The sequence below is a fragment of the Aotus nancymaae genome, unplaced genomic scaffold (genome assembly GCF_030222135.1).
Source record: "Aotus nancymaae isolate 86718 unplaced genomic scaffold, 86718_ANA_hifiasm-v0.15.2.pri h1tg000018l, whole genome shotgun sequence".
NCBI lineage: Eukaryota > Metazoa > Chordata > Mammalia > Primates > Aotidae > Aotus > Aotus nancymaae.
This window is the reverse complement of record NW_026988430.1, coordinates 5,597,880-5,616,107: the sequence shown is the minus strand read 5'-3', so window position 1 is coordinate 5,616,107 and position 18,228 is coordinate 5,597,880. Positions and strand designations below refer to the sequence as shown.

The following is an 18,228-nucleotide window of genomic DNA, read 5'->3' as shown; positions in this document are numbered from 1 at the left end:
ACGGCTGCGCGCGGTCGGAGTCATGGCTGCTCGCAGAGCTCTGCATTTCGTTTTCAAAGTGGGCAATCGCTTCCAGACGGCGCGTTTCTACCGGGACGTCCTGGGGATGAAGGTGCAGGCCGGGGTCGACAGGGGCTGGCGCGCGAGGCCGGAGCAGGCGCCCGAGCCGGCCCTGGGGGAGGGAAGGGAGAAATGGGTGTGTCGTGAACCTCAGCCTGAGCTGAGGTCGGCGTCCGACCTTAGGCCGGGGCTCCCCGTGGGCCCTGCGCACTGTTCGGCTTCGGGAAGCGTGGCGAGTCGCCAGTGGGATGACAGGCCTTGGCGAGGGGCCCCGCACGCTTAGTCCCAGCGGTGTGCCCACGTTTAAATTCACTCGTAAATATTTATTGAGCCCCGCCCTTGTGGAGCTCACTGTCCCCCCAGGAAAGACGGTGAAGAAGCCAAATGTCATGTAGTGCTTTCCGGTTAATAATTGTCTTTTCCGGTTTGGAGCCTTTGATGGAGATAATCAGCATATTCAGAGTTCTGCTTTTCTCAGGGCTGGTCCGAACCGTCCCTCTTGGATACTCAGTCTCTCTGAATAAATGCTCCAGTTCTCAACAATCCAGAGCTAAGTCAGAACCCATCCTATTTTCAACAACACCCAGAAGCGGTCTCCCTCGGGTCCTGAGAAGCTGTTACTGCAGGACTCACTTGGTTGGAAAACGCAGGGGAACTGCGTTTTGGGGAACTCCTGTGATAAGCCGGGGAGGTAGGGAACACACCGTAAGGAAGGCTTTACAGGTGCAAGAGTGCTGTTTAGTGTAGAGACAGCGCAGTAGGCAGGGAGTCCGAAGGGAGTTATCTGAGTTCCTCAGGTCATTGTTTAAATGTCTGCTGTTTTCAGGGTACTATGTTGAGTTTTGGCAAAAGAGGTACAGAGTACCCGGATATATATCCTCCATTAGAACTCATGGCCTGGGTTGGGGTGGGAGCTGGAACGGATTTGTACGAAGATGATAGTAATGGAAGTCAGAATTTGATAGTGAAAAACCCCTCAATTTATTTTTTTTTTAAGAGATGGAGTCTTGCTCTGTTGCCCAAGCTGGAGTGCAGTGGCGTGATCTCAGCTCACTGCAACCTCTGCCTCCTGGGTTCTAGCAATTCTCCTGCCTCAGCCTCCCGAGTAGCTGGGACTACAAGCACACGCCGCCACGCCCGGTTAATTTTTTGTATTTTATCAGAGAGATGGTTTCACCATGTTGCCCAGGCTTGTTCTCAAACTGCTGAGCTGAGGTGATCCACCCATCTCAGCCTCCCAAAGTGCTAGGATTACAGGTGTGAGCCACTGCACCCTGCCGACCACAAAACTTTTGTTAGCAGAAACCACAGAGCTTTCCCTTGTTTTCCTTAGTGATCAAAAGGTTGTTGTAAAGACTAAACACCTTACTGTCTATGTAGTATTTAACATATAGGTAATAGTGCATTATGTTCATGTTAGCTACTATTATAAAAATACAAAAGAAGGAGAGGTTTTTCCAACCTGGGTGATCAGGAAATAGTTCATGGAGACCTTGTGATTGAGTTGTTCTCTAAAGATAGATGGGATAGCCACAGATAGATAGAGGGAGGCGCTACATGGAAGAACTGAAGAGCCAGTGCAGAGATGGCGCATGTTTGTGAAAACACTGGGTTTTTTGTACCTTTAGTTGAGGTTGCTTAGTTGAAGTTGAGGAGATGGGATATCAGGACAGACAGGTCAGCATTGGTTCTAATAGTATCTTGAATGCTATGTTAAAGAATTTGGGTTTTATGCTGCAGTAAGAGGGGAGCTCAGTTACATTCTTAAACAGGCAGTGATAGGATCAGAGCTGTGTGTTTTAGGCATGTACTTTGGTGGTGGTATTAAGGAAGGATATCAATATAAATGATTTTTAATAGCCTGAGAGGAGTGTTGGGAACTTGAACTTGAGCAGCAGCAGTGGGAATCAAAAAGGAAAACTAGAACAAACACCCTGAGAGCCTACTGTATACAGGGTTTCTGCATTCGGTGCCTTAATAACATCCATTTCATAACATATTAGGAGACCGAGACTCAGCTTCTAAGCAGCTTGCTCAGAGTTCCACAACTGCTGATGACGGAATTCCGAATCAGACTTCTTTTTTTTTGAGACAGAGTTTTGCTTTTGTTGCCCAGGCTGGAGTGCAGTGGCGCAATCTCGGCTTACTGCAACCTCTGCCTCCCAGGTTCAACTGATTCTCCTGCCTCAGGTTCCCGAGTAGCTGGGATTACAGGGACACACCACTATGCCTGGCCAATTTTTGTATTTTTAGTAGAGATAGGGTTTCACCGTGTTTGCTAGGCTTGTCTCAAACTTCTGACTTCTGGTGATCCACCCACCTTGGCCTCCCAAAGTGCTGGGATTATAGGCATAATCACCACACCCGGCCCAAATCAGACTTCTTTAATGCTGAAGACCACACTTTTTCCCACTACATAGCACTGGTTACCGGTCTAAATAGATTTCACAACTGGCTTGGTAGCCTGACCTTTGGTGTCAAGCTGTGCTTCCTTCTACTACTTCTATCCTGGGAGAAGTATAAGGCTCATTTTCTTTGGTTCTTTTACAAGTAAAGCTTACAAATGATAATATCTGTGTTTAGACATTTTAGTTTGTGCTAAAGATGCTGTGAGCAGTACTAGTAACACTTTGCAATTTGTTTAAATCTCTTCCCAGGTTCTGCGGCATGAGGAATTTGAAGAAGGCTGCAAAGCTGCCTGTAATGGGTATGATACCTTGTTTCTTAAAATCTCGCTTAGGGTCTGAATATACCTGCATAACAGAAGACAGTTTCTTAAAATAGGTATAAAGCAGTGAACTTAATTAATGAGGCAGTAAACTAGGGAGGCAACTTCAGGAACACTGGGAACACATACTCTGTTTCTCTGCACTCTCATACAACACTTGTGGCACACCAAGCAATTCTCCAGCTCTCTAGTACCAGCTGGCTGCCCTGTTATTTAATCCGATTCCGGCTCTACCTGGAGTTAGTGTCAGATCCCACAAGTTCAGGGCTCGGTCCCAGAAGGTTTCCCCCACTTCAGGTGCCCATCCCAAGTCTTGATCTCAGTATTTCTGATGACCAGCTACAAGTCGGGGCTTCCCACCCTGCTTCCTCCGGTTTGATAATGTGCTACAATGACTCATGCAACTAAGGGAAACGCTGGAAACATTTACTTACGTTTACTGGTTTATTATAAAGGATACGTGTCAGAAATGGCCAGACAGAAGAGATACGTAGCACAAGGAAGGAGAGTGGGCTGCGAGGCTTCTGTGCTCTTCCTGCCCGGGGCTTCTATGCACTTCCCACCTGGGGCTTCCCTGCTTTTCCCGGGGCTTCCCTGCTCTTCCCAGGTCTTCCGTGCACTTCCCGGGGCTTCCCTGCTCTTCCCGGTCAGCCTCCCCTCCCAGCACCTCCATGTGTTCAGCATCCTAGAAGCTCAAGTCTTGTTGTTCAAGCCTAAGAGAGCCCAGTCTCCATCCTCTTGCTTCCTAGACTGAAAGTTCCAGTCCTGTAATTGTTTGTCTTTCTGGTGACCAGCCCCAGCTTGAGTCTATATAGAGGCACCACTCTGAGTCACCGTATTAGCATAAACTCAGGTGTGATTGAAAGGGGCTAATGATGAAGAACAAAAGATATTCCTATGAGGAAATTCCAGAGGTGTGAGGAGCTCTGAGACAGGAACCAGGGACAGTGAACAAATAAATTTCATATGATACCACAGATGTAAATAAATAGATGCTCTGGGTGAAGCAGCGGCTTTCGAGTATCTTTTTTTTTTTTCTGAGACAGTCTCACTCTGTCATTCAGCTGGAGTGCAGTGGCACAATCTTGGCTCACTGCAACCTCTGTCTCCTGGGTTCAAGCAATTCTCCTGCCTCAGCCTCCCTAGTAAGTGGGATTACAGGCGTGTGCCACCACGACCCAGCTAATTTTTGTATTTTTAGGAGAGACAGGATTTCACCATGTTGGCCAGGCTGGTCTCAAACTCCTGACCTCAGGTGATCCGCCTGCCCATCTCGGCTTCCCAAAGTGCTGGGGTTATAGGCATGAGCCACCACATCCAGCCATCTCTTAAGCTTACTGCCATGTCAAGTTGGAACCGTCTCCAAGGCCTGTTAGGAATTTGATGCTCTTTGATTGATAGGCAAGGAAGTCACTGAGGTCAGCTGGAGAACTGTCTTTGGGATTCTGTTCCCTGCTTTACAGAAAAGGTGAACAAATCTTTCCTTCAAGTAGGTGCTGAATAGCCAGTCTTTAGAGTTTGTAGTAGGATCCCATGAGCACTGCCCACGTCTCTTTCTGCACCACCTGAGGTCATCTCATCCTTAAGAGAACTTTTAGGACCAGTCATGACTGCTCATCTTTCTGTGCCCAGTAGTTTTCTGGCGGTGGCCTGAGGCAGATTTGTCTGTGGTTGCTGACTTCATTTACTTTTATCTTCTAGACCTTATGATGGGAAATGGAGTAAAACAATGGTGGGATTTGGGCCTGAGGATGACCATTTTGTTGCAGAACTGACTTACAATTATGGCATCGGAGACTACAAGCTTGGCAATGACTTTATGGTAAATACCGTTTTTTTCTAGCAGATTTTTGGCTGCGGTAGGTGGCTGGTTGTAAATTTGAGGAGGGTATTGAGGGTGTATGTGAGTGAAGAGATGACATTTGAGCAGATGCTCAGAGGAGGTCAGGGAGTTAGCTATGTGCATATCCGGGGGAAGAGTATTCCAGTAGAGGATAGCCTGTTCCGAGCCCCCAAGTCACATCTGGCATGTTCAAGGGCATGTAAGGAAGTCAGTGTGGCTGGAATAGAGACAGTGGGGGAAAGTGGTGAGAGACGGGGTCAGCAGTGGCATGGGGTAAGATCACATAGGGCCCCCGAGGCCGTAAGTCACCCCTGCGTGAAATGAAGAGCCATTGGAGGGCTTTGAGCAAAGGGAAAACCCTGTTGGCTGCTGTCTGGGGATGGACCACAGGAGGCGCTGTGGGAAGTTGACTGCAGCTCAGAGTGGATAATGGGTTTACAAGACTGGGGGCACAGAGGCCATGAGAATAATCCAAGCCTTAGCAGAGAGCATAGGTGGACATTTCTAGGTCCTTTGACTAGATGTAAGGAAACCTTGATAGTTTACTTATTTTTTGGTTGGTTGGTTTGTTAAAAAAGCAAAAACAGCCTGGCATGGTGGCTCATGCCTGTAATCCTAGCATTTTGGGAGGCCAAGGTGGGCAGATCATGAGGTCAGGAGATTGAGACCGTCCTGGCCAACATGGTGAACCCCCGTCTCTACTAAAAATACAAAAATTAGTCGGTTGTGGTGGCACATGCCTGTAGTCTCAGCTACTTGGAATGCTGAGGCCGGAGACTCACTTGAACCAGGGAGGCGGAGGCTGCAGAGAGCCGAGATCATGCCACTGTACTCCCGCCTGGTGACAGAGCAAGATTCTGTCTCAAAAAAAACAACAAAAAAAGCAAAAACAGGTCATCTTAAATGGGTAGCTGGCTGACAGACCAAGGTAACATCAAGGCTTCTCTGGCTAGATCTTTAAAACTAGAAGTGCTTATCTTTGGTATTAAATGAATCAGACTTCACTGGCATCTCAGTTTTTGTCCTATTATTCATGAGGGTCTGAACGTTTGTGGGATAAAACATCCAAAACCTGTTTTTAAATCACTAGAAGAAAATGTTGGATGCCAGTGAAATCTTAGGTGATTTTACCTGAAGGCAGTAGGCAGTGAGGCTGGGCTCGTGGTCTTGTTCTGTGAAGTGTCTGTGTGTGTACGTACTTGGGTGATGCTGTTGTTTGTTTTAGGGTCTCACACTCGCTTCTAGCCAGGCTGTCAGCAATGCCAGGAAGCTGGGGTGGCCGCTGACGGAAGTTGCAGAAGGTGTTTTTGAAACCGAGGCCCCAGGAGGATATAAGTTCTATTTGCAGAATTGCAGCCTACCTCAGTCAGGTAATTACACCAGAACCAATCAAAGCATCTGTCTAAAGGCATCTTGGAAAAATGGAGAGTGAGAGCCGCTTGTCTTTTTTTTTGTAGAGGCTTTCTGTGTTCGTGTGACGTGTCTTCCCCAGCCAATGCTTTTGCCTGTTATCCGAGAGATTATATTCTCATATCAGAACTCTAATGCATAACAATAGGGGGTCTAGAGTGGTTCTGTTTCACTGGTAATATACTGATTTATGATTCTTTCATCCATAAATAACAGAAAACCCAACTACTTTGAACAATTAGAAAATGTCTTAGCTCACAGAGCAGGCATTCTATAGGTAGGCAAGATTCCAGGGTTAGATGATTCACCAGCTCATCAAGTTTTCTCTTTCTGTGCTCTCTTGTGCTCTGCTGGTCCCTCTCCTAGAGCTGGTGCCCTCGGGGTTGCAGGAGGGCTGCCAGCTGCAGGCAGGGGCCGCATGCTCCCACGTTCCCATCTGGTAGGAGAGGAAACACTGACTTCTTTTTCCCTTTTTTTTTTTTTTTTTTTAGACTCCGTTGCTCAGGCTGGAGTGCAGTGGCACGGTCTCTGCTCACTGGCTCATGGCAACCTCTGCCTCCTGGCAACCTCTGCCTCCTGGGTTCAAGCAATTCTCTTTCCTCAGCCTCCCAAGTAGCTGGGATTACAGGCGCCCACCACAACGCCCAGCTGTTTTTTTTTTTTTGTATTTTTATTAATTTTTAAGAACTACTTATTTATTTTTTTGAGATGGAGTCTTGCTCTATCACCCAGGCTGGAGTGCAGTGGCACAATCTCACCTCACTGCAACCTCTGCCTCCCAGGTTCAAGTGATTTCTCCTGCCTCAGCCTCTCCAGTAGCTGAGATTACAGGCACCTGCCACCACACCCAGCTAATTTTTGTATTTTTAATAAAGACAGGGTTTCATCACATTGTTCAGGCTGGTCTTGAATTTCTGACCTCACTTGATCCACCCACCTCAGCCTCCCAAAGTGCTGGGATTGCAGGTGTCAGCCACTGTGCCTGGCCCTTTTTGCTTTAAGAGCAGAAGAAAAGCTTTCCTAGAATCTTTCAGCAAACTTCCTGGTCAAATTTGATATACTGTGCCTGCTCCAAAACCAATCACTGGCAAGAGAAATAGGATCACCCCTAAACCATTTAGCCATGAATCTTGAGCTGAGGTCCGTTTCCCACACTTCAGCATTGGGACTCAGTGAGGGATGGCATGGAGGTGAGGAGCCCTCACGCTGACTGCTGCCCCAGACAAGAAGGAAACTTTGCAGGGTTTGGTTTGTTTACTGCAGAGGCAGCTTCATCAGTATTTAATTCTGTATTGAATTCCTGCAAATTCAACCACCTGCTCTGCCAAAACAAAAGCAGGAACGGGAAAATGTGGGTGATGGCAGGGGCACCCTGCCTGCTGTTTCCCCTGGTGAACATGCTCCTGCAGGTGGCCTGGGAAGGGAGCATGCACGTTCTCTCTCTCCCGCTGCTTGGCTCCTGTCCCCAGGGCCCCCATGCTGAGTCTGCCTAGAATGTTTAATGCTCCTCATTTATCATCTGGTGCTCAGCAAAAGAAAGATCAGTCCGTTCCAGTGTGGGAGGTTAGACTTGGCTATGTGGGACTCATGGAGAGATGGTGTTTCTGTACTTCGCTGGTGATTTAAAGGATGTGTATGGTGTTTTTTTGTTGATAGGTTATTGACTGACTTTAAAACTTAACTTTTGCAACTAGCTGCACTGTGCATTTTTTTCCTCCAGTCTTAGTGATGTTTCAGTACAGAAAATAATAGAGAGCCCCACAGTGCTAAGATGCGTTTGCCCTTTGGGATGGAAATCCCTTTGGGCATTTCTGGTTGATAATGTGGTCAGACCCGTCTATCTAGCTGGCATTCATTTTTCCTTTGAATTACTCACTCCTGTGCCACTTCACCTTGCTTGTTACCTTCCTGTCCTGCGTCCCTTCAGCTCCAGGTCTACTGGGATTTGCTGATTTTGAAGTAAATGGAAGGAGTCTGCCAGGCAGAGGCACTTGTGAGAAATACCGTGTCTTAGTCATGGTATTGCCTTTCTAGCAAACGGGACTAAGGCAGCAAAAACCAAATAAAAATGTATTGAATTTATCATAGTCAGATGGAGACGTGGAACAGCTCTTCAGAAAGTCACTTTACAATGTGAAAAGTTTCCAGTAACAGGAGGTGTTTCAATATGACTTTTATTCTTTGTACAAAATAGTGGAATTTTTTTCCTTAGACAAGCAGATGAGGCGGGGTGGGGGCGGAGGAACCCGTACCCATATATCCAGAGATAACCGCTGCTAACATTTTAGAGTATATCTTTCCGATCTTTTGTCAACAATACATATATAATATTAAGTGTATACGTTTCTTCACATCCTTTCCTAGGATTCCATTGTGTTGTTACACTGGAGGAAGATGAACAGTTCTCTGTTGGAAATTTCTGTCAGTGTTTTATTGTTCTAAGCAACACTGGGATGAATGTCTTTGTGGTAAAAGCCCTTCATACGTTCACAATTACTTTTTGAGTGGCTGAAAATGGACTTGTTCTTTTAAAAGCAGTGAGCATTTTTCAAAGCTTTTGGTACATTCTGTCAAATTATTGCCAGAAATGTACTAATTTACATTTAACCAGTATTATGTGACTGTGATTTTCCCCTCTACACTAATACAGTTAACACTGCTAACCTTTTTTTTTTTTTTTTTGAGACATAGTCTTCACTCTGTCACCAGGTTGGAGTGCAGTGACATGATCTCGGCTCACTACAACCACCGCCTCCCGGGTTCAAGCGATTCTCCTGGTTCAGCCTCCTGAGTAGCTGGGACTACAGATGCATGCCACTCTGGCCAGCTAATTTTTGTATTTTTAGTAGAGACGGGGTTCCACCATGTTGGCCAGGATGGTCTCAATCTCTTAACCTCGTGAACTACCTGCCTCGGCCTCCCTAAGTGCTGGGATTACGAGCGTGAGCTACCCTGCCTGGCCAACACTTCTAACTTTTAACATGATTTGCACATTAGATAACAAAAGATTTTATGTGAATTCTGACTTCTGTTTTTGGGAGGGGGTCAGGTTGAATATTTTTTCATATGTTAATTGGCCATCTAATTCCTTCTTTTGTGGATTATTGCTTTGTGCCTTTGCCTGATTTTCTAGCATGTTCATCCTTTTCCTATTAGTATTTACAGGTGATTTACACATTACGGACTTTTTGTCCAATATATTGCAATTTTTCCTACTGTGTTGTATACTCTGGTTTTGATTGTAATTCCTTTTCTTTGTTGTTGTCTGCGAGTTCTCCATTTTGTGTAATTTATATAGCAGAATTTTTTTCTTCATAGTTTTTCTATCTTTGGTGTTAAGTTTAAAGCAAAGTCTTCTTCTATTCCAGAATTGTATAGATAATCACCTGTATCTAGTATTTTCATGGTTTCATTCTTTTTTTTTCCCCATGGTTTCATTCTTTAAACTTATTCCTTTAACCCATCAGGAAGTATTTTGTCATTTATTTCAAAGATGTAAGTTTTTCTTGCCGAATGATTAGCCAGTCTTCTTAGTGCCATCCATTGAATAACGAGGCTTTTCATACTGTCTTTTTCTATTTTTGAGACAGGATCTCATTCTGTTGCCCAGGCTGGAGTGCAGTATTTCAATCTTGGCTCACTGCAGTCTCGACCTTCCAGGCTCAAGTGATTCTGATTCAGCCTCTCAAATAGCTGTGACTACATGCGCCACCACCCCTGTCTAATTTTTAAAAATTTTTTATACAGCTGAGGTCTCACTGTGTTGCCTGGGCTGGTCTTGAATTCCTAGGCTCACACAATCTTCCTATCTCGATCTCCCAAAGTGTTGGGATTACAGGCATGGGCTGCTGCACCAGGCTTCACATTGGCTTAAAATCCCTTTCTTGGCCTTGCACGGTGGCTCACAATTGCAATCCCAGCACTTTGGGAGCCCGAGGCAGACGGATCACGAGATCAGAAGTTTGAGACCAGCCTGGCCAACATCGTGAAACCTTGTCTCTACTAAAAATACAAAAACTAGCCAGGCATGGCAGCGCACACCTATAGTCCCAGCTACTCGGGAGGCTGAGGCAGGAGAATCTCTTGAACCTGGAAGGCAGAGGTTGAACTGAGATTGCACCAATGCACTCCAGCCTGGGCAACAGAGTCAGACTCTGTCTCAAAAAAAAAAAAAAGAAAAGAAAAGAAAAAAAATCCCTTTCTTATAAGCTAAATTTGTATGTATACATGAGCATGTTTTGGTCTTTCTATTGCATTCCATTAAATTGATCTGTCTATTCCACTTTATTACCCAACAGATCCTGTATTAAAAGTAACTCTAGCAGTGTCTGATCTTCAGAAGTCCTTGAACTACTGGTGTAATCTACTGGGCATGAAAATTTATGAAAAAGATGAAGAAAAGCAAAGGGCTTTGCTGGGCTATGCTGATAACCAGGTGAGCAGTCTTGGAGAATAACTAACCTGTTACTTTGAATTTGGCTTACAAATGAAGCTTAGAAATGGCTTATAACCTTTATAGATAAGGTTAACATGAAGGTTGTTCTCATAGTTTCTTCACAGTGATTTCAAAATTTATATAGATAAACAGAAGGAAATGAAAGTAAGTGATAATCTTACCACCCAGATATTACCTTGTTTCTATTTGGGGATAGATGTATCTTTGTAGAAGTGGAATTGCTTAATCAGGGAGATTGAATGGATTTAATGCACCATCTTTGTCATCTTCTTTTTTTTTTTAATAACCTAGCATTTGAGCATGATTTAGTCCTTGTACTTTGACCCAGCAATTCTCCTCCTGGGAATTATTTTACAGATGTGCTCAGCATACATAGGCACAAAGAAGTCTGTGGGAGGGTATCTGTTGCGGCATTGTTTGTAATAACAGCATATGAGAACGTCAGTGTCCTGTGGACTAGAGACATACTTCAGTGATTTATGGTTCATTCATGAAATGGATCACTATGTAGCTAGCAAAAAAGTTGAGGCAAATCTTTATGTATTGACGTGGTAACGTTAAGTGGAGAAAAACAAGGAACAGAATAATTTGTCAGTGATACTACCATTTGTGTGAAAGAAAAAGATGTAGGCATGCAGTGCTTCTCGAAGGGTACCCAGGCAACTGCTTACTGGTTGTCTCTGGGCTGAGAGAAGGATAGAGACTTAGTTTTTGCTTTATTCCTGTAGTGTATGCTATTTAAATTTTTCTGCCACACACATGTAATGTATAACCTGTTCCAAAAAATAAGCCCCTTTCCTGTTTCAGTGTAAGCTGGAGCTACAGGGCGTGAAGGGTGCGGTGGACCATGCAGCAGCATTTGGAAGAATTGCCTTCTCTTGCCCCCAGAAAGAGGTAGCGTTTGAAACCAGATCTTTCACACTCTGCGACTAGCTAGTTCAGCCCAGCCAAGAACCTTGCCCTTCCTTTCTCGAGGTTCATTCTGATTATGGCTTTTGTATCAAGTTCAGCAATTGTTTCAAGAGCAGCTGAGATAATAAAATCAAACAAATGGCGCCTTGGTTCTTTCTGGGCTCTGACACTCCTCTGGGGCTGGCGAGGGCCGTGTCGTGAGTAGTGTGTGACCCCTGGCTCACCTTGCATCTTTGTTTTCCTCCAGTTACCAAGCTTAGAAGATTTGATGAAAAGAGAGAAGCAGAAGATTCTGACGCCCCTGGTGAGCCTGGATACCCCGGGGAAAGCAACAGTGCAGGTGGTCATTCTGGCCGACCCTGTAAGTATTACTCGGGAGGGGCAGGCTGGTTGAGGGGTGCTTCAGACATGTCTTTTTGGCAGATGTCTTTTCTCTTTATTGATGTAGGATGGACATGAAATTTGCTTTGTTGGGGATGAAGCATTTCGAGAACTTTCTAAGATGGATCCAGAGGGAAGCAGATTGTTGGATGATGTGAGTCTCATTTCTAAACTGATGTCACCCTGGGCCTGAGGGGGTTGATGTTAGGTGTGTGTGAGAAGGGCCTAAGCAACAGGGTCCAGGTTCTCAGGGTCAGAACTACGTCGCTGTTGGGTGGACCTGAGCCAAGCGCCTATGTCTTCACTGCCACCTGTGTAGACCGCCTGTCTAGACTCAGCATTCGTGCCTTCCTCCAACCGCAGGCCACTCTGAACCCTGCTGTTGGGTCTGTCCTTATTCTGCTGTCTGTGTGGAGGTGCCTGCGTCCCCTCCCCTCCGCTCTGGATCTGTCCTTACTCTGCTGTCTGCGTGGAGGTGCCTCCGTCCCCACCCCTCCGCTCTGGTTCTGTCCTTACTCTGCTGTCTGCGTGGAGGTGCCTCCGTCCCCACCCCTCCGCTCTGGTTCTGTCCTTACTCTGCTGTCTATGTGAAGGTGCCTCCGTCCTCTCCCCCTTCAGTCTGCAGCTCCTCAGGTGTCTCTTCTCTGTTCTGCTGCATCAGTCTGTTCTTCCAGTGATTCCTCTCGTCAGCACGCAAACAGGCACTGGAAGCTCCCAGCTTTTAAAAACCTTTCACTGACCCCATATCTGTCTCCTCTCCAGATTTCTTCATTTACAAGTCTGAGTGCGCACTGTTTCTCCATCTCACCTCCCGTTTCATGCCAGTCTGTTCTGCGCTCGCTCCCTTACTCAGTTAAGTGCTTTTGTTTCTAGCCAGATACGGCAACCACTTTGAGATTCTCTTCACACTCGGTAGCTCAGAAGCATTAGAAGCAGTTGCTGGATCCTGGCTCCCAGCACATACCTGGCATGTACTGGACGTTCCAGGAATTCTTTGTGGAATGATTAAAGGAATGAATCAGTCTTTAGTTCTGTTGCATATCTATGTGGCTGACCTTCAACAGGTTACTTAAATTCTATGAATTTTAGTCTCCTTACCTGAAAATTTCAGAAAATAAGAGTCTCTACCTCATAAGATTGCTATGGTTTATAGAGCTTGGCAAATTACTGACATAATAGTAGATGTACGATTAATGTTAAAGCAGGAAATGTATAGGAAATACAGTCTTTATAAATTTTATCCTGAAGGAAAATAGAATCTCAGCCATCCTCTCAGCTGACAGATTTGCCAGACTCTTCCTCCTCGTTCTTTATTTAATTAATTACTTTTTTTTTTTTTTTGAAATGGAGTCTCCATCCTCAGCCTCTTGAGTAGCTGGGACTATAGGCCCGTGCCACCACACCCAGCTAATTTTTGTATTTTTACTAGAGACGGGGTTTCACTATGTTGGCCAGGATGGTCTCGAGCTCCTGACCTCGTGATCTGCCTGCCTCAGCCTCCCAAAGTGCTAGGATTACATGCATGAGCCACCAAGCCTGGCTTAATTAGTTACTTTTTTTGAGATGGAGTCTCCCTCTGTCGCCCAGACTGGAGTGCAGTGGTGCAATATCGGCTCACATCAACCCCAACCTCCCAGGTTCAGGCTATTCACCTGCCTGAGTCTCCCAAGTAGCTGGGATTACAGGTATGCGCACCACCACGCTGGCTAATTTTTGTATTTTTAGTAGAGATGGAGTTTTGCCAGGTTGGCTAGGCTAGTCTCAAACTCCCGGCCTCAAATGATCCACCCACCTTGGCGTCCCAAAGTGCTGGGATTACAGGCATGAGCTACCACACCTGGCCCTATTTTATTTTTTTAGGACGGTATCTCTCTCTGTCACCCAGGCTAGAGTGTAGTGGCGCAGTCTCAGCTCACTGCAACCTCCGCCTCCTAGATTCAAGTGATCCTCCCACCTCAGCCTCCCTCTCTGGTAGCTGGAACCGCAGGCGTGTGCCACCGCACCTGGCTAATTTTTGTATTTTTTGTAGAGATGGGAGATGGGGTTTCACCTTGTTGCCCAGGCTGGTTTCGAATTTCTTGGGTTCACTCAATCCATCCATCTTGGCCTCCTGAAGTGCTGGGATTATAGATGTGATGCACCACACCCAGCCTCCACTCACTCATGGTGCTGATGGCCCCTCCTCCCTGCGCTCTCATCTCCTTTGCGGTTCACGATCCTGCCATCTTCATCTCCCTGACAATTTCCCCTCAGACATGGGCCCCTCCTTCTGTGTCTCATCCCCAGATGTTTTAATACCCATGGTCCCACTCTGCCGTTTTCTCATTCTGCGTTCTTCCTCTACCCTGACGAGAGCTGACCTAAAACTCTGCTTACCCCTGTGCTGGACTTCAACCTTCAGCCTTGCTCCAGCTTCCTAATTCCTAGTTTTTAACTTCTTCCTGAGCTCAGACAAGTGGTTGTTGTTGGTGAGGTACAATTTAGGTAGAGTTGGAATGTGTTTTGACAGTTGTGTTTGCTCATGCAACCACTACTCAAAACAAAATACAGACCGTTTTCCCAGGAAGTTCCCTCATGCCCATTTGCAATTAGTTTGCACCCTCATCTCCCAGAGGCAGCTGCTATTCTGATTTCTGTCACTGTAGGTTAGTCTGTTCTTGGACTTCATAAATATGGAATCATTTCCTGTGCTTTTGTGCCTGCTTCTTTTACTCAATGTAGTTTTGAGATTGCTCCATGTAATTGCATATCACACCTTTTTTTTTTTATATTGCTGACTGATAACTGAATTTTATGTATATAACAATTTGCTTATTCATTCTTCCAATGGTGGACCGTGGGTTATTTCTAGATTTTATCTATCATAAGGAAGACTGCCATGAACATTGTTGTGTAAATCTTCTTGTTGATAGATATGTGTTTCATTGCTCTTGAGTAAAATACCTAGGAGTAGAATTGCTATTCCTTTATAAAAAAGTGCCAGACAGTAATTGAAAGTGGTCAGACCATTGTTTGTATACGAGAGATGCAGTTGCTCTGCGTGCTCACCAGCACGTAAAATTGTGAGTTTTTTAGCCATTCGAGCACATGTGAAATGGTTTCAGCAGTGCCATCAAGTGATCCTTCTGCCTCAGCCACCCGGGTAGCTAGGGCTACAGCTGTTTTCATGTTTGTAGAGACAGAGTCTCACTGTGTTGCCTTGGCTGGCCACAAGCGATCCTTCCAGCTCAGCCCCACAAAGCCTTAATTTTTATTTCCCTGATGACTAACAATGTTTAGTACCTTTTCATATGCCTATTAGCCATTTACTTCTTTTTTTTTTGAGACGGAGTTTCACTCTTGTTACCCAGGCTGGAGTGCAATGTCACGATCTCGGCTCACCGCAACCTCCGCCTCCTGGGTTCAGGCGATTCTCCTGCCTTAGCCTCCTGAGTAGCTGGGATTACAGGCACGCGCCACCGTGCCCAGCTAATTTTTTGTATTTTTAGTAGAGACGGGGTTTCACCATGTTGACCAGGATGGTCTCGATCTCTTGACCTCGTGATCCACCCGCCTTGGCCTCCCAAAGTGCTGGGATTACAAGCGTGAGCCACCGCGCCCGGCCGCCATTTACTTCTTTTTGTGAATTTTATGTTCAAGTCTTTTGTCCATTTTTTTATCATAAATTTTATTTTTAAATATTCCACAGTTAAAAATTCCAAATATGCACAGCAGGAGAGAGTAGGACTTATCCTTCTGTGACTCTTCCCTCGACTCTGTACCATAGTTTTCCATCATTCCTTCGTCACTTGGAAATGCAAGTGTTTTTCCCAGCCATGAATTGAGTTTCTGAAGAACAAGAAGTTTTTATTTTGGTGAAGTCCAGCTTAACCACTTTTTCTCTTATGTGTCATACTTTTTCTGTTCAGACCAATGTTATATCCTATGAACCTCTTCACGTGGGAAACCTGCCATGTATCAAACTCAGCGTGTCTATAATTTATCTTACCTCAAATTCATTCTTCTTTTTGTAATATTAAATAAAGGCTACTTGGGAGTGTATATTCAGGAAAACCTGAATCTGTGCCCCCAGGTTGCAGTCTTCAAGCTTGGCCCAGATAAACTCTCTACTTATATTAAAAATATGTAAATAAATAAAAATGAGTGAGCCGCTGTACCCAGCCCTAAGTACTCTATATACATTCTCTGTTCTGCACGCTCCTCAGAGCTTCAGACTGTCTCTGCTGCCACACCTTAGCCCAGCATGGTATCTAGCTCTTTTTGACTGAATAAATGAATGTTTGTCCTTACTAAGCAACCAAAAGGATGCTTGTGGAACAAAACATTATTATTCAGGCTTCCTGCTTATTTTTTTTTTTTAATGTATCTGTATGTATATGTAGGAGACAGGGCCTTACTATGTTACCAGGCTGAACTCAAATTCCTGAGCTCCAGTGATCCTCTGGCCTCAGCCTGCGAGTGGCTGTGATGATAGGTGTGACCCCAGGGCATGGCTCAAGGCCTCCTTTTCAATCAAGGCACCCAAAACTAAAAAACAGAGCCAGCATCCGAAGAGTAGGCTGGGAGGAGACTTGTGAGAAAGGAATCATTCCGGGCTTAATAACTACACATCACGTAGCTTTTCATATTTGGCCTCACTATCAGACTGGGTTTTGTGACACAAAAGATTCTTGTCTGTCTGTCTAGATGCTGTGAGTGGTGGGACTCTCTGCCCGGGTGCCGTGAGTGGTGGGACTCTCTGCCCGGGTGCTGTGAGTGGTGGGACTCTGCCCGGGTGTTGTGAGTGGTGGGACTCTCTGCACAGATGCTGTACTCACCAGTGTTTCTGCCACATTCAATGTAATACTCTCTACTGGATTAATACTCTTTAAATGTTAAAAAGATTTTTTCTTTCTCTTTTCCTTTTTTTCAACGTTGGGGTTTGGGTTTTTTTTTAATGCTAATTTTTTTATTTGGGCAGTATAGTGAGGTATAAAGTGGGCTCTAGCTTTTCTTTTTCAGACTTGGAATAAACGTATATTCTCTTTCTGTTTTACAGGCAATGGCAGCAGATAAAAGTGATGAGTGGTTTGCTAAACACAATAAACCCAAAGCTTCAGGTTAATGGAAGCCATCTTGCAGAGTAAGCATTTGTGATTACTGCCCAGTACCTGTGAGGCCTGACCTGTCTGTTCCTGATAAATGCTTTTCTAATTTGTTTCCTGTACAAGCAAGGAGGCTTTGTGTATTTTAGTCTTTGGAAGCTGTCATATATTTTAGAAATGAAATCCAATCATTAGTCCAGGTAGAGAATGCCTGCTGTAATCTGCACTGGTGCTGGAACTGCACGTTCTCTATATAACTGTACTAGGTTAGTAATAGATTATTTTCCAGACTAGGACGGCTGCATGAAACAAGACTTCGCTTGGGATTTGCAGATGGTGAGGATGAACTCAGAATCATGTAGATTTGATGAGAGCAGCTGTTCAGGAAATCCAAATTAATTGCTTGTGATGGTACCATTCCCAGCATCTGATGATGATATATATGCTATTCTAGTATCTTACTCTGGCAGGTTTTGACATTTTAAATTTTTTTAAAGAAATTTTATTCCTTGGACCAAAAGATTTGGTTAACCACCCCCATCTTACTTGCTTTTACATTTTGACTGTCCAGAGAAAACAGACGGAAGGGATGGAGTCTGTTATGTTGCTGCTCACCTGCCTCTCTGCTAGCTTCTTTCTGTGTCTATTTTTAATCCCGACAGAACATCACGTGAGATTTCTTAAAAATGGATTAAACCAGCCGGGCGCGGTGGCTCACGCCTGTAATCCCAGCACTTTGGGAGGCCGAGGCGGGTGGATTACGAGGTTAAGAGATCGAGACCATCTGGTCAACATGGTGAAACCCCGTCTCTACTAAAAATACAAAAAAATTAGCTGGGCATGGTGGCGTGTGCCTGTAATCCCAGCTACCCAGGAGGCTGAGGCAGGAGAACTGCCTGAACCCAGGAGGCGGAGGTTGCGGTGAGCCGAGATCGCGCCATTGCACTCTAGCCTGGGTAACAAGAGCGAAACTCCGTCTCAAAAAAAAAAAAAATGGATTAAACCATTTATTCAGCCTGAAAAAAAGGTTTTAAAAATGTTTCCTTGTAGCTTTGTTTGGTTCTATACAACAAATAGGTTGTAATCACTGGAAATTATATTGTGTATTCATTGAATAATTAAATTTTTTTTGAAAGTAAGCTTCTGCTATCAAGCTGTTACACCAGTCTCTAAGTCTCATCATTTAAAGTGGTGGTTCAGATTTTTAAAATAAACTTAGGAGATTGGAAGGGATTGACTCAGAGGATCCTGGTTCCAAAAGAACATATAAAGAATTACTTGTAAATCATAACCTCTGCTGTCCTCCCTTACTGGCAGGGTGGGGCATGGAAATTTTGGTTGTGTTTCAGCTTAT

At 45.0% G+C, this 18,228-nt stretch overlaps 1 protein-coding gene across 3 annotated transcripts; it reads left to right on the top strand.

The window, feature by feature from the left end:
• Positions 1-5: 5 nt before the first annotated feature.
• Positions 6-18,034, top strand: GLOD4 (glyoxalase domain containing 4). 3 transcript variants are annotated; one of them, XM_064378158.1, is made up of 10 exons: positions 6-112; positions 2,718-2,767; positions 4,490-4,610; positions 5,857-6,001; positions 10,340-10,476; positions 11,305-11,391; positions 11,657-11,770; positions 11,858-11,944; positions 12,553-12,642; positions 16,829-18,034. In XM_064378158.1, exons 1-10 carry the CDS (start codon positions 23-25, stop codon positions 16,892-16,894), a joined length of 987 nt encoding a protein of 328 aa, XP_064234228.1. In that variant the 5' UTR covers positions 6-22; the 3' UTR covers positions 16,895-18,034. The 3 variants fall into 3 exon arrangements, with proteins under 3 accessions (XP_064234228.1, XP_012317192.1, XP_064234229.1); XM_012461769.3 differs by lacking the exon at positions 12,553-12,642; XM_064378159.1 differs by lacking the exons at positions 12,553-12,642; positions 16,829-18,034 and adding an exon at positions 16,477-16,818.
• The last annotated feature ends 194 nt before the right edge of the window (positions 18,035-18,228 follow it).

Excerpts from the sequence above, each read along its gene's own strand:
- GLOD4 (XM_064378158.1), top strand. The coding sequence starts at position 23 with ATGGCTGCTCGCAGAGCTCTGCATTTCGTTTTCAAAGTGGGCAATCGC. Across the intron at positions 4,611-5,856 it reads AGCTTGGCAATGACTTTATG|GGTCTCACACTCGCTTCTAG; the intron begins GTAAATACCGTT and ends TGTTTGTTTTAG. Across the intron at positions 12,643-16,828 it reads TGCGCTCGCTCCCTTACTCA|GCAATGGCAGCAGATAAAAG; the intron begins GTTAAGTGCTTT and ends TCTGTTTTACAG.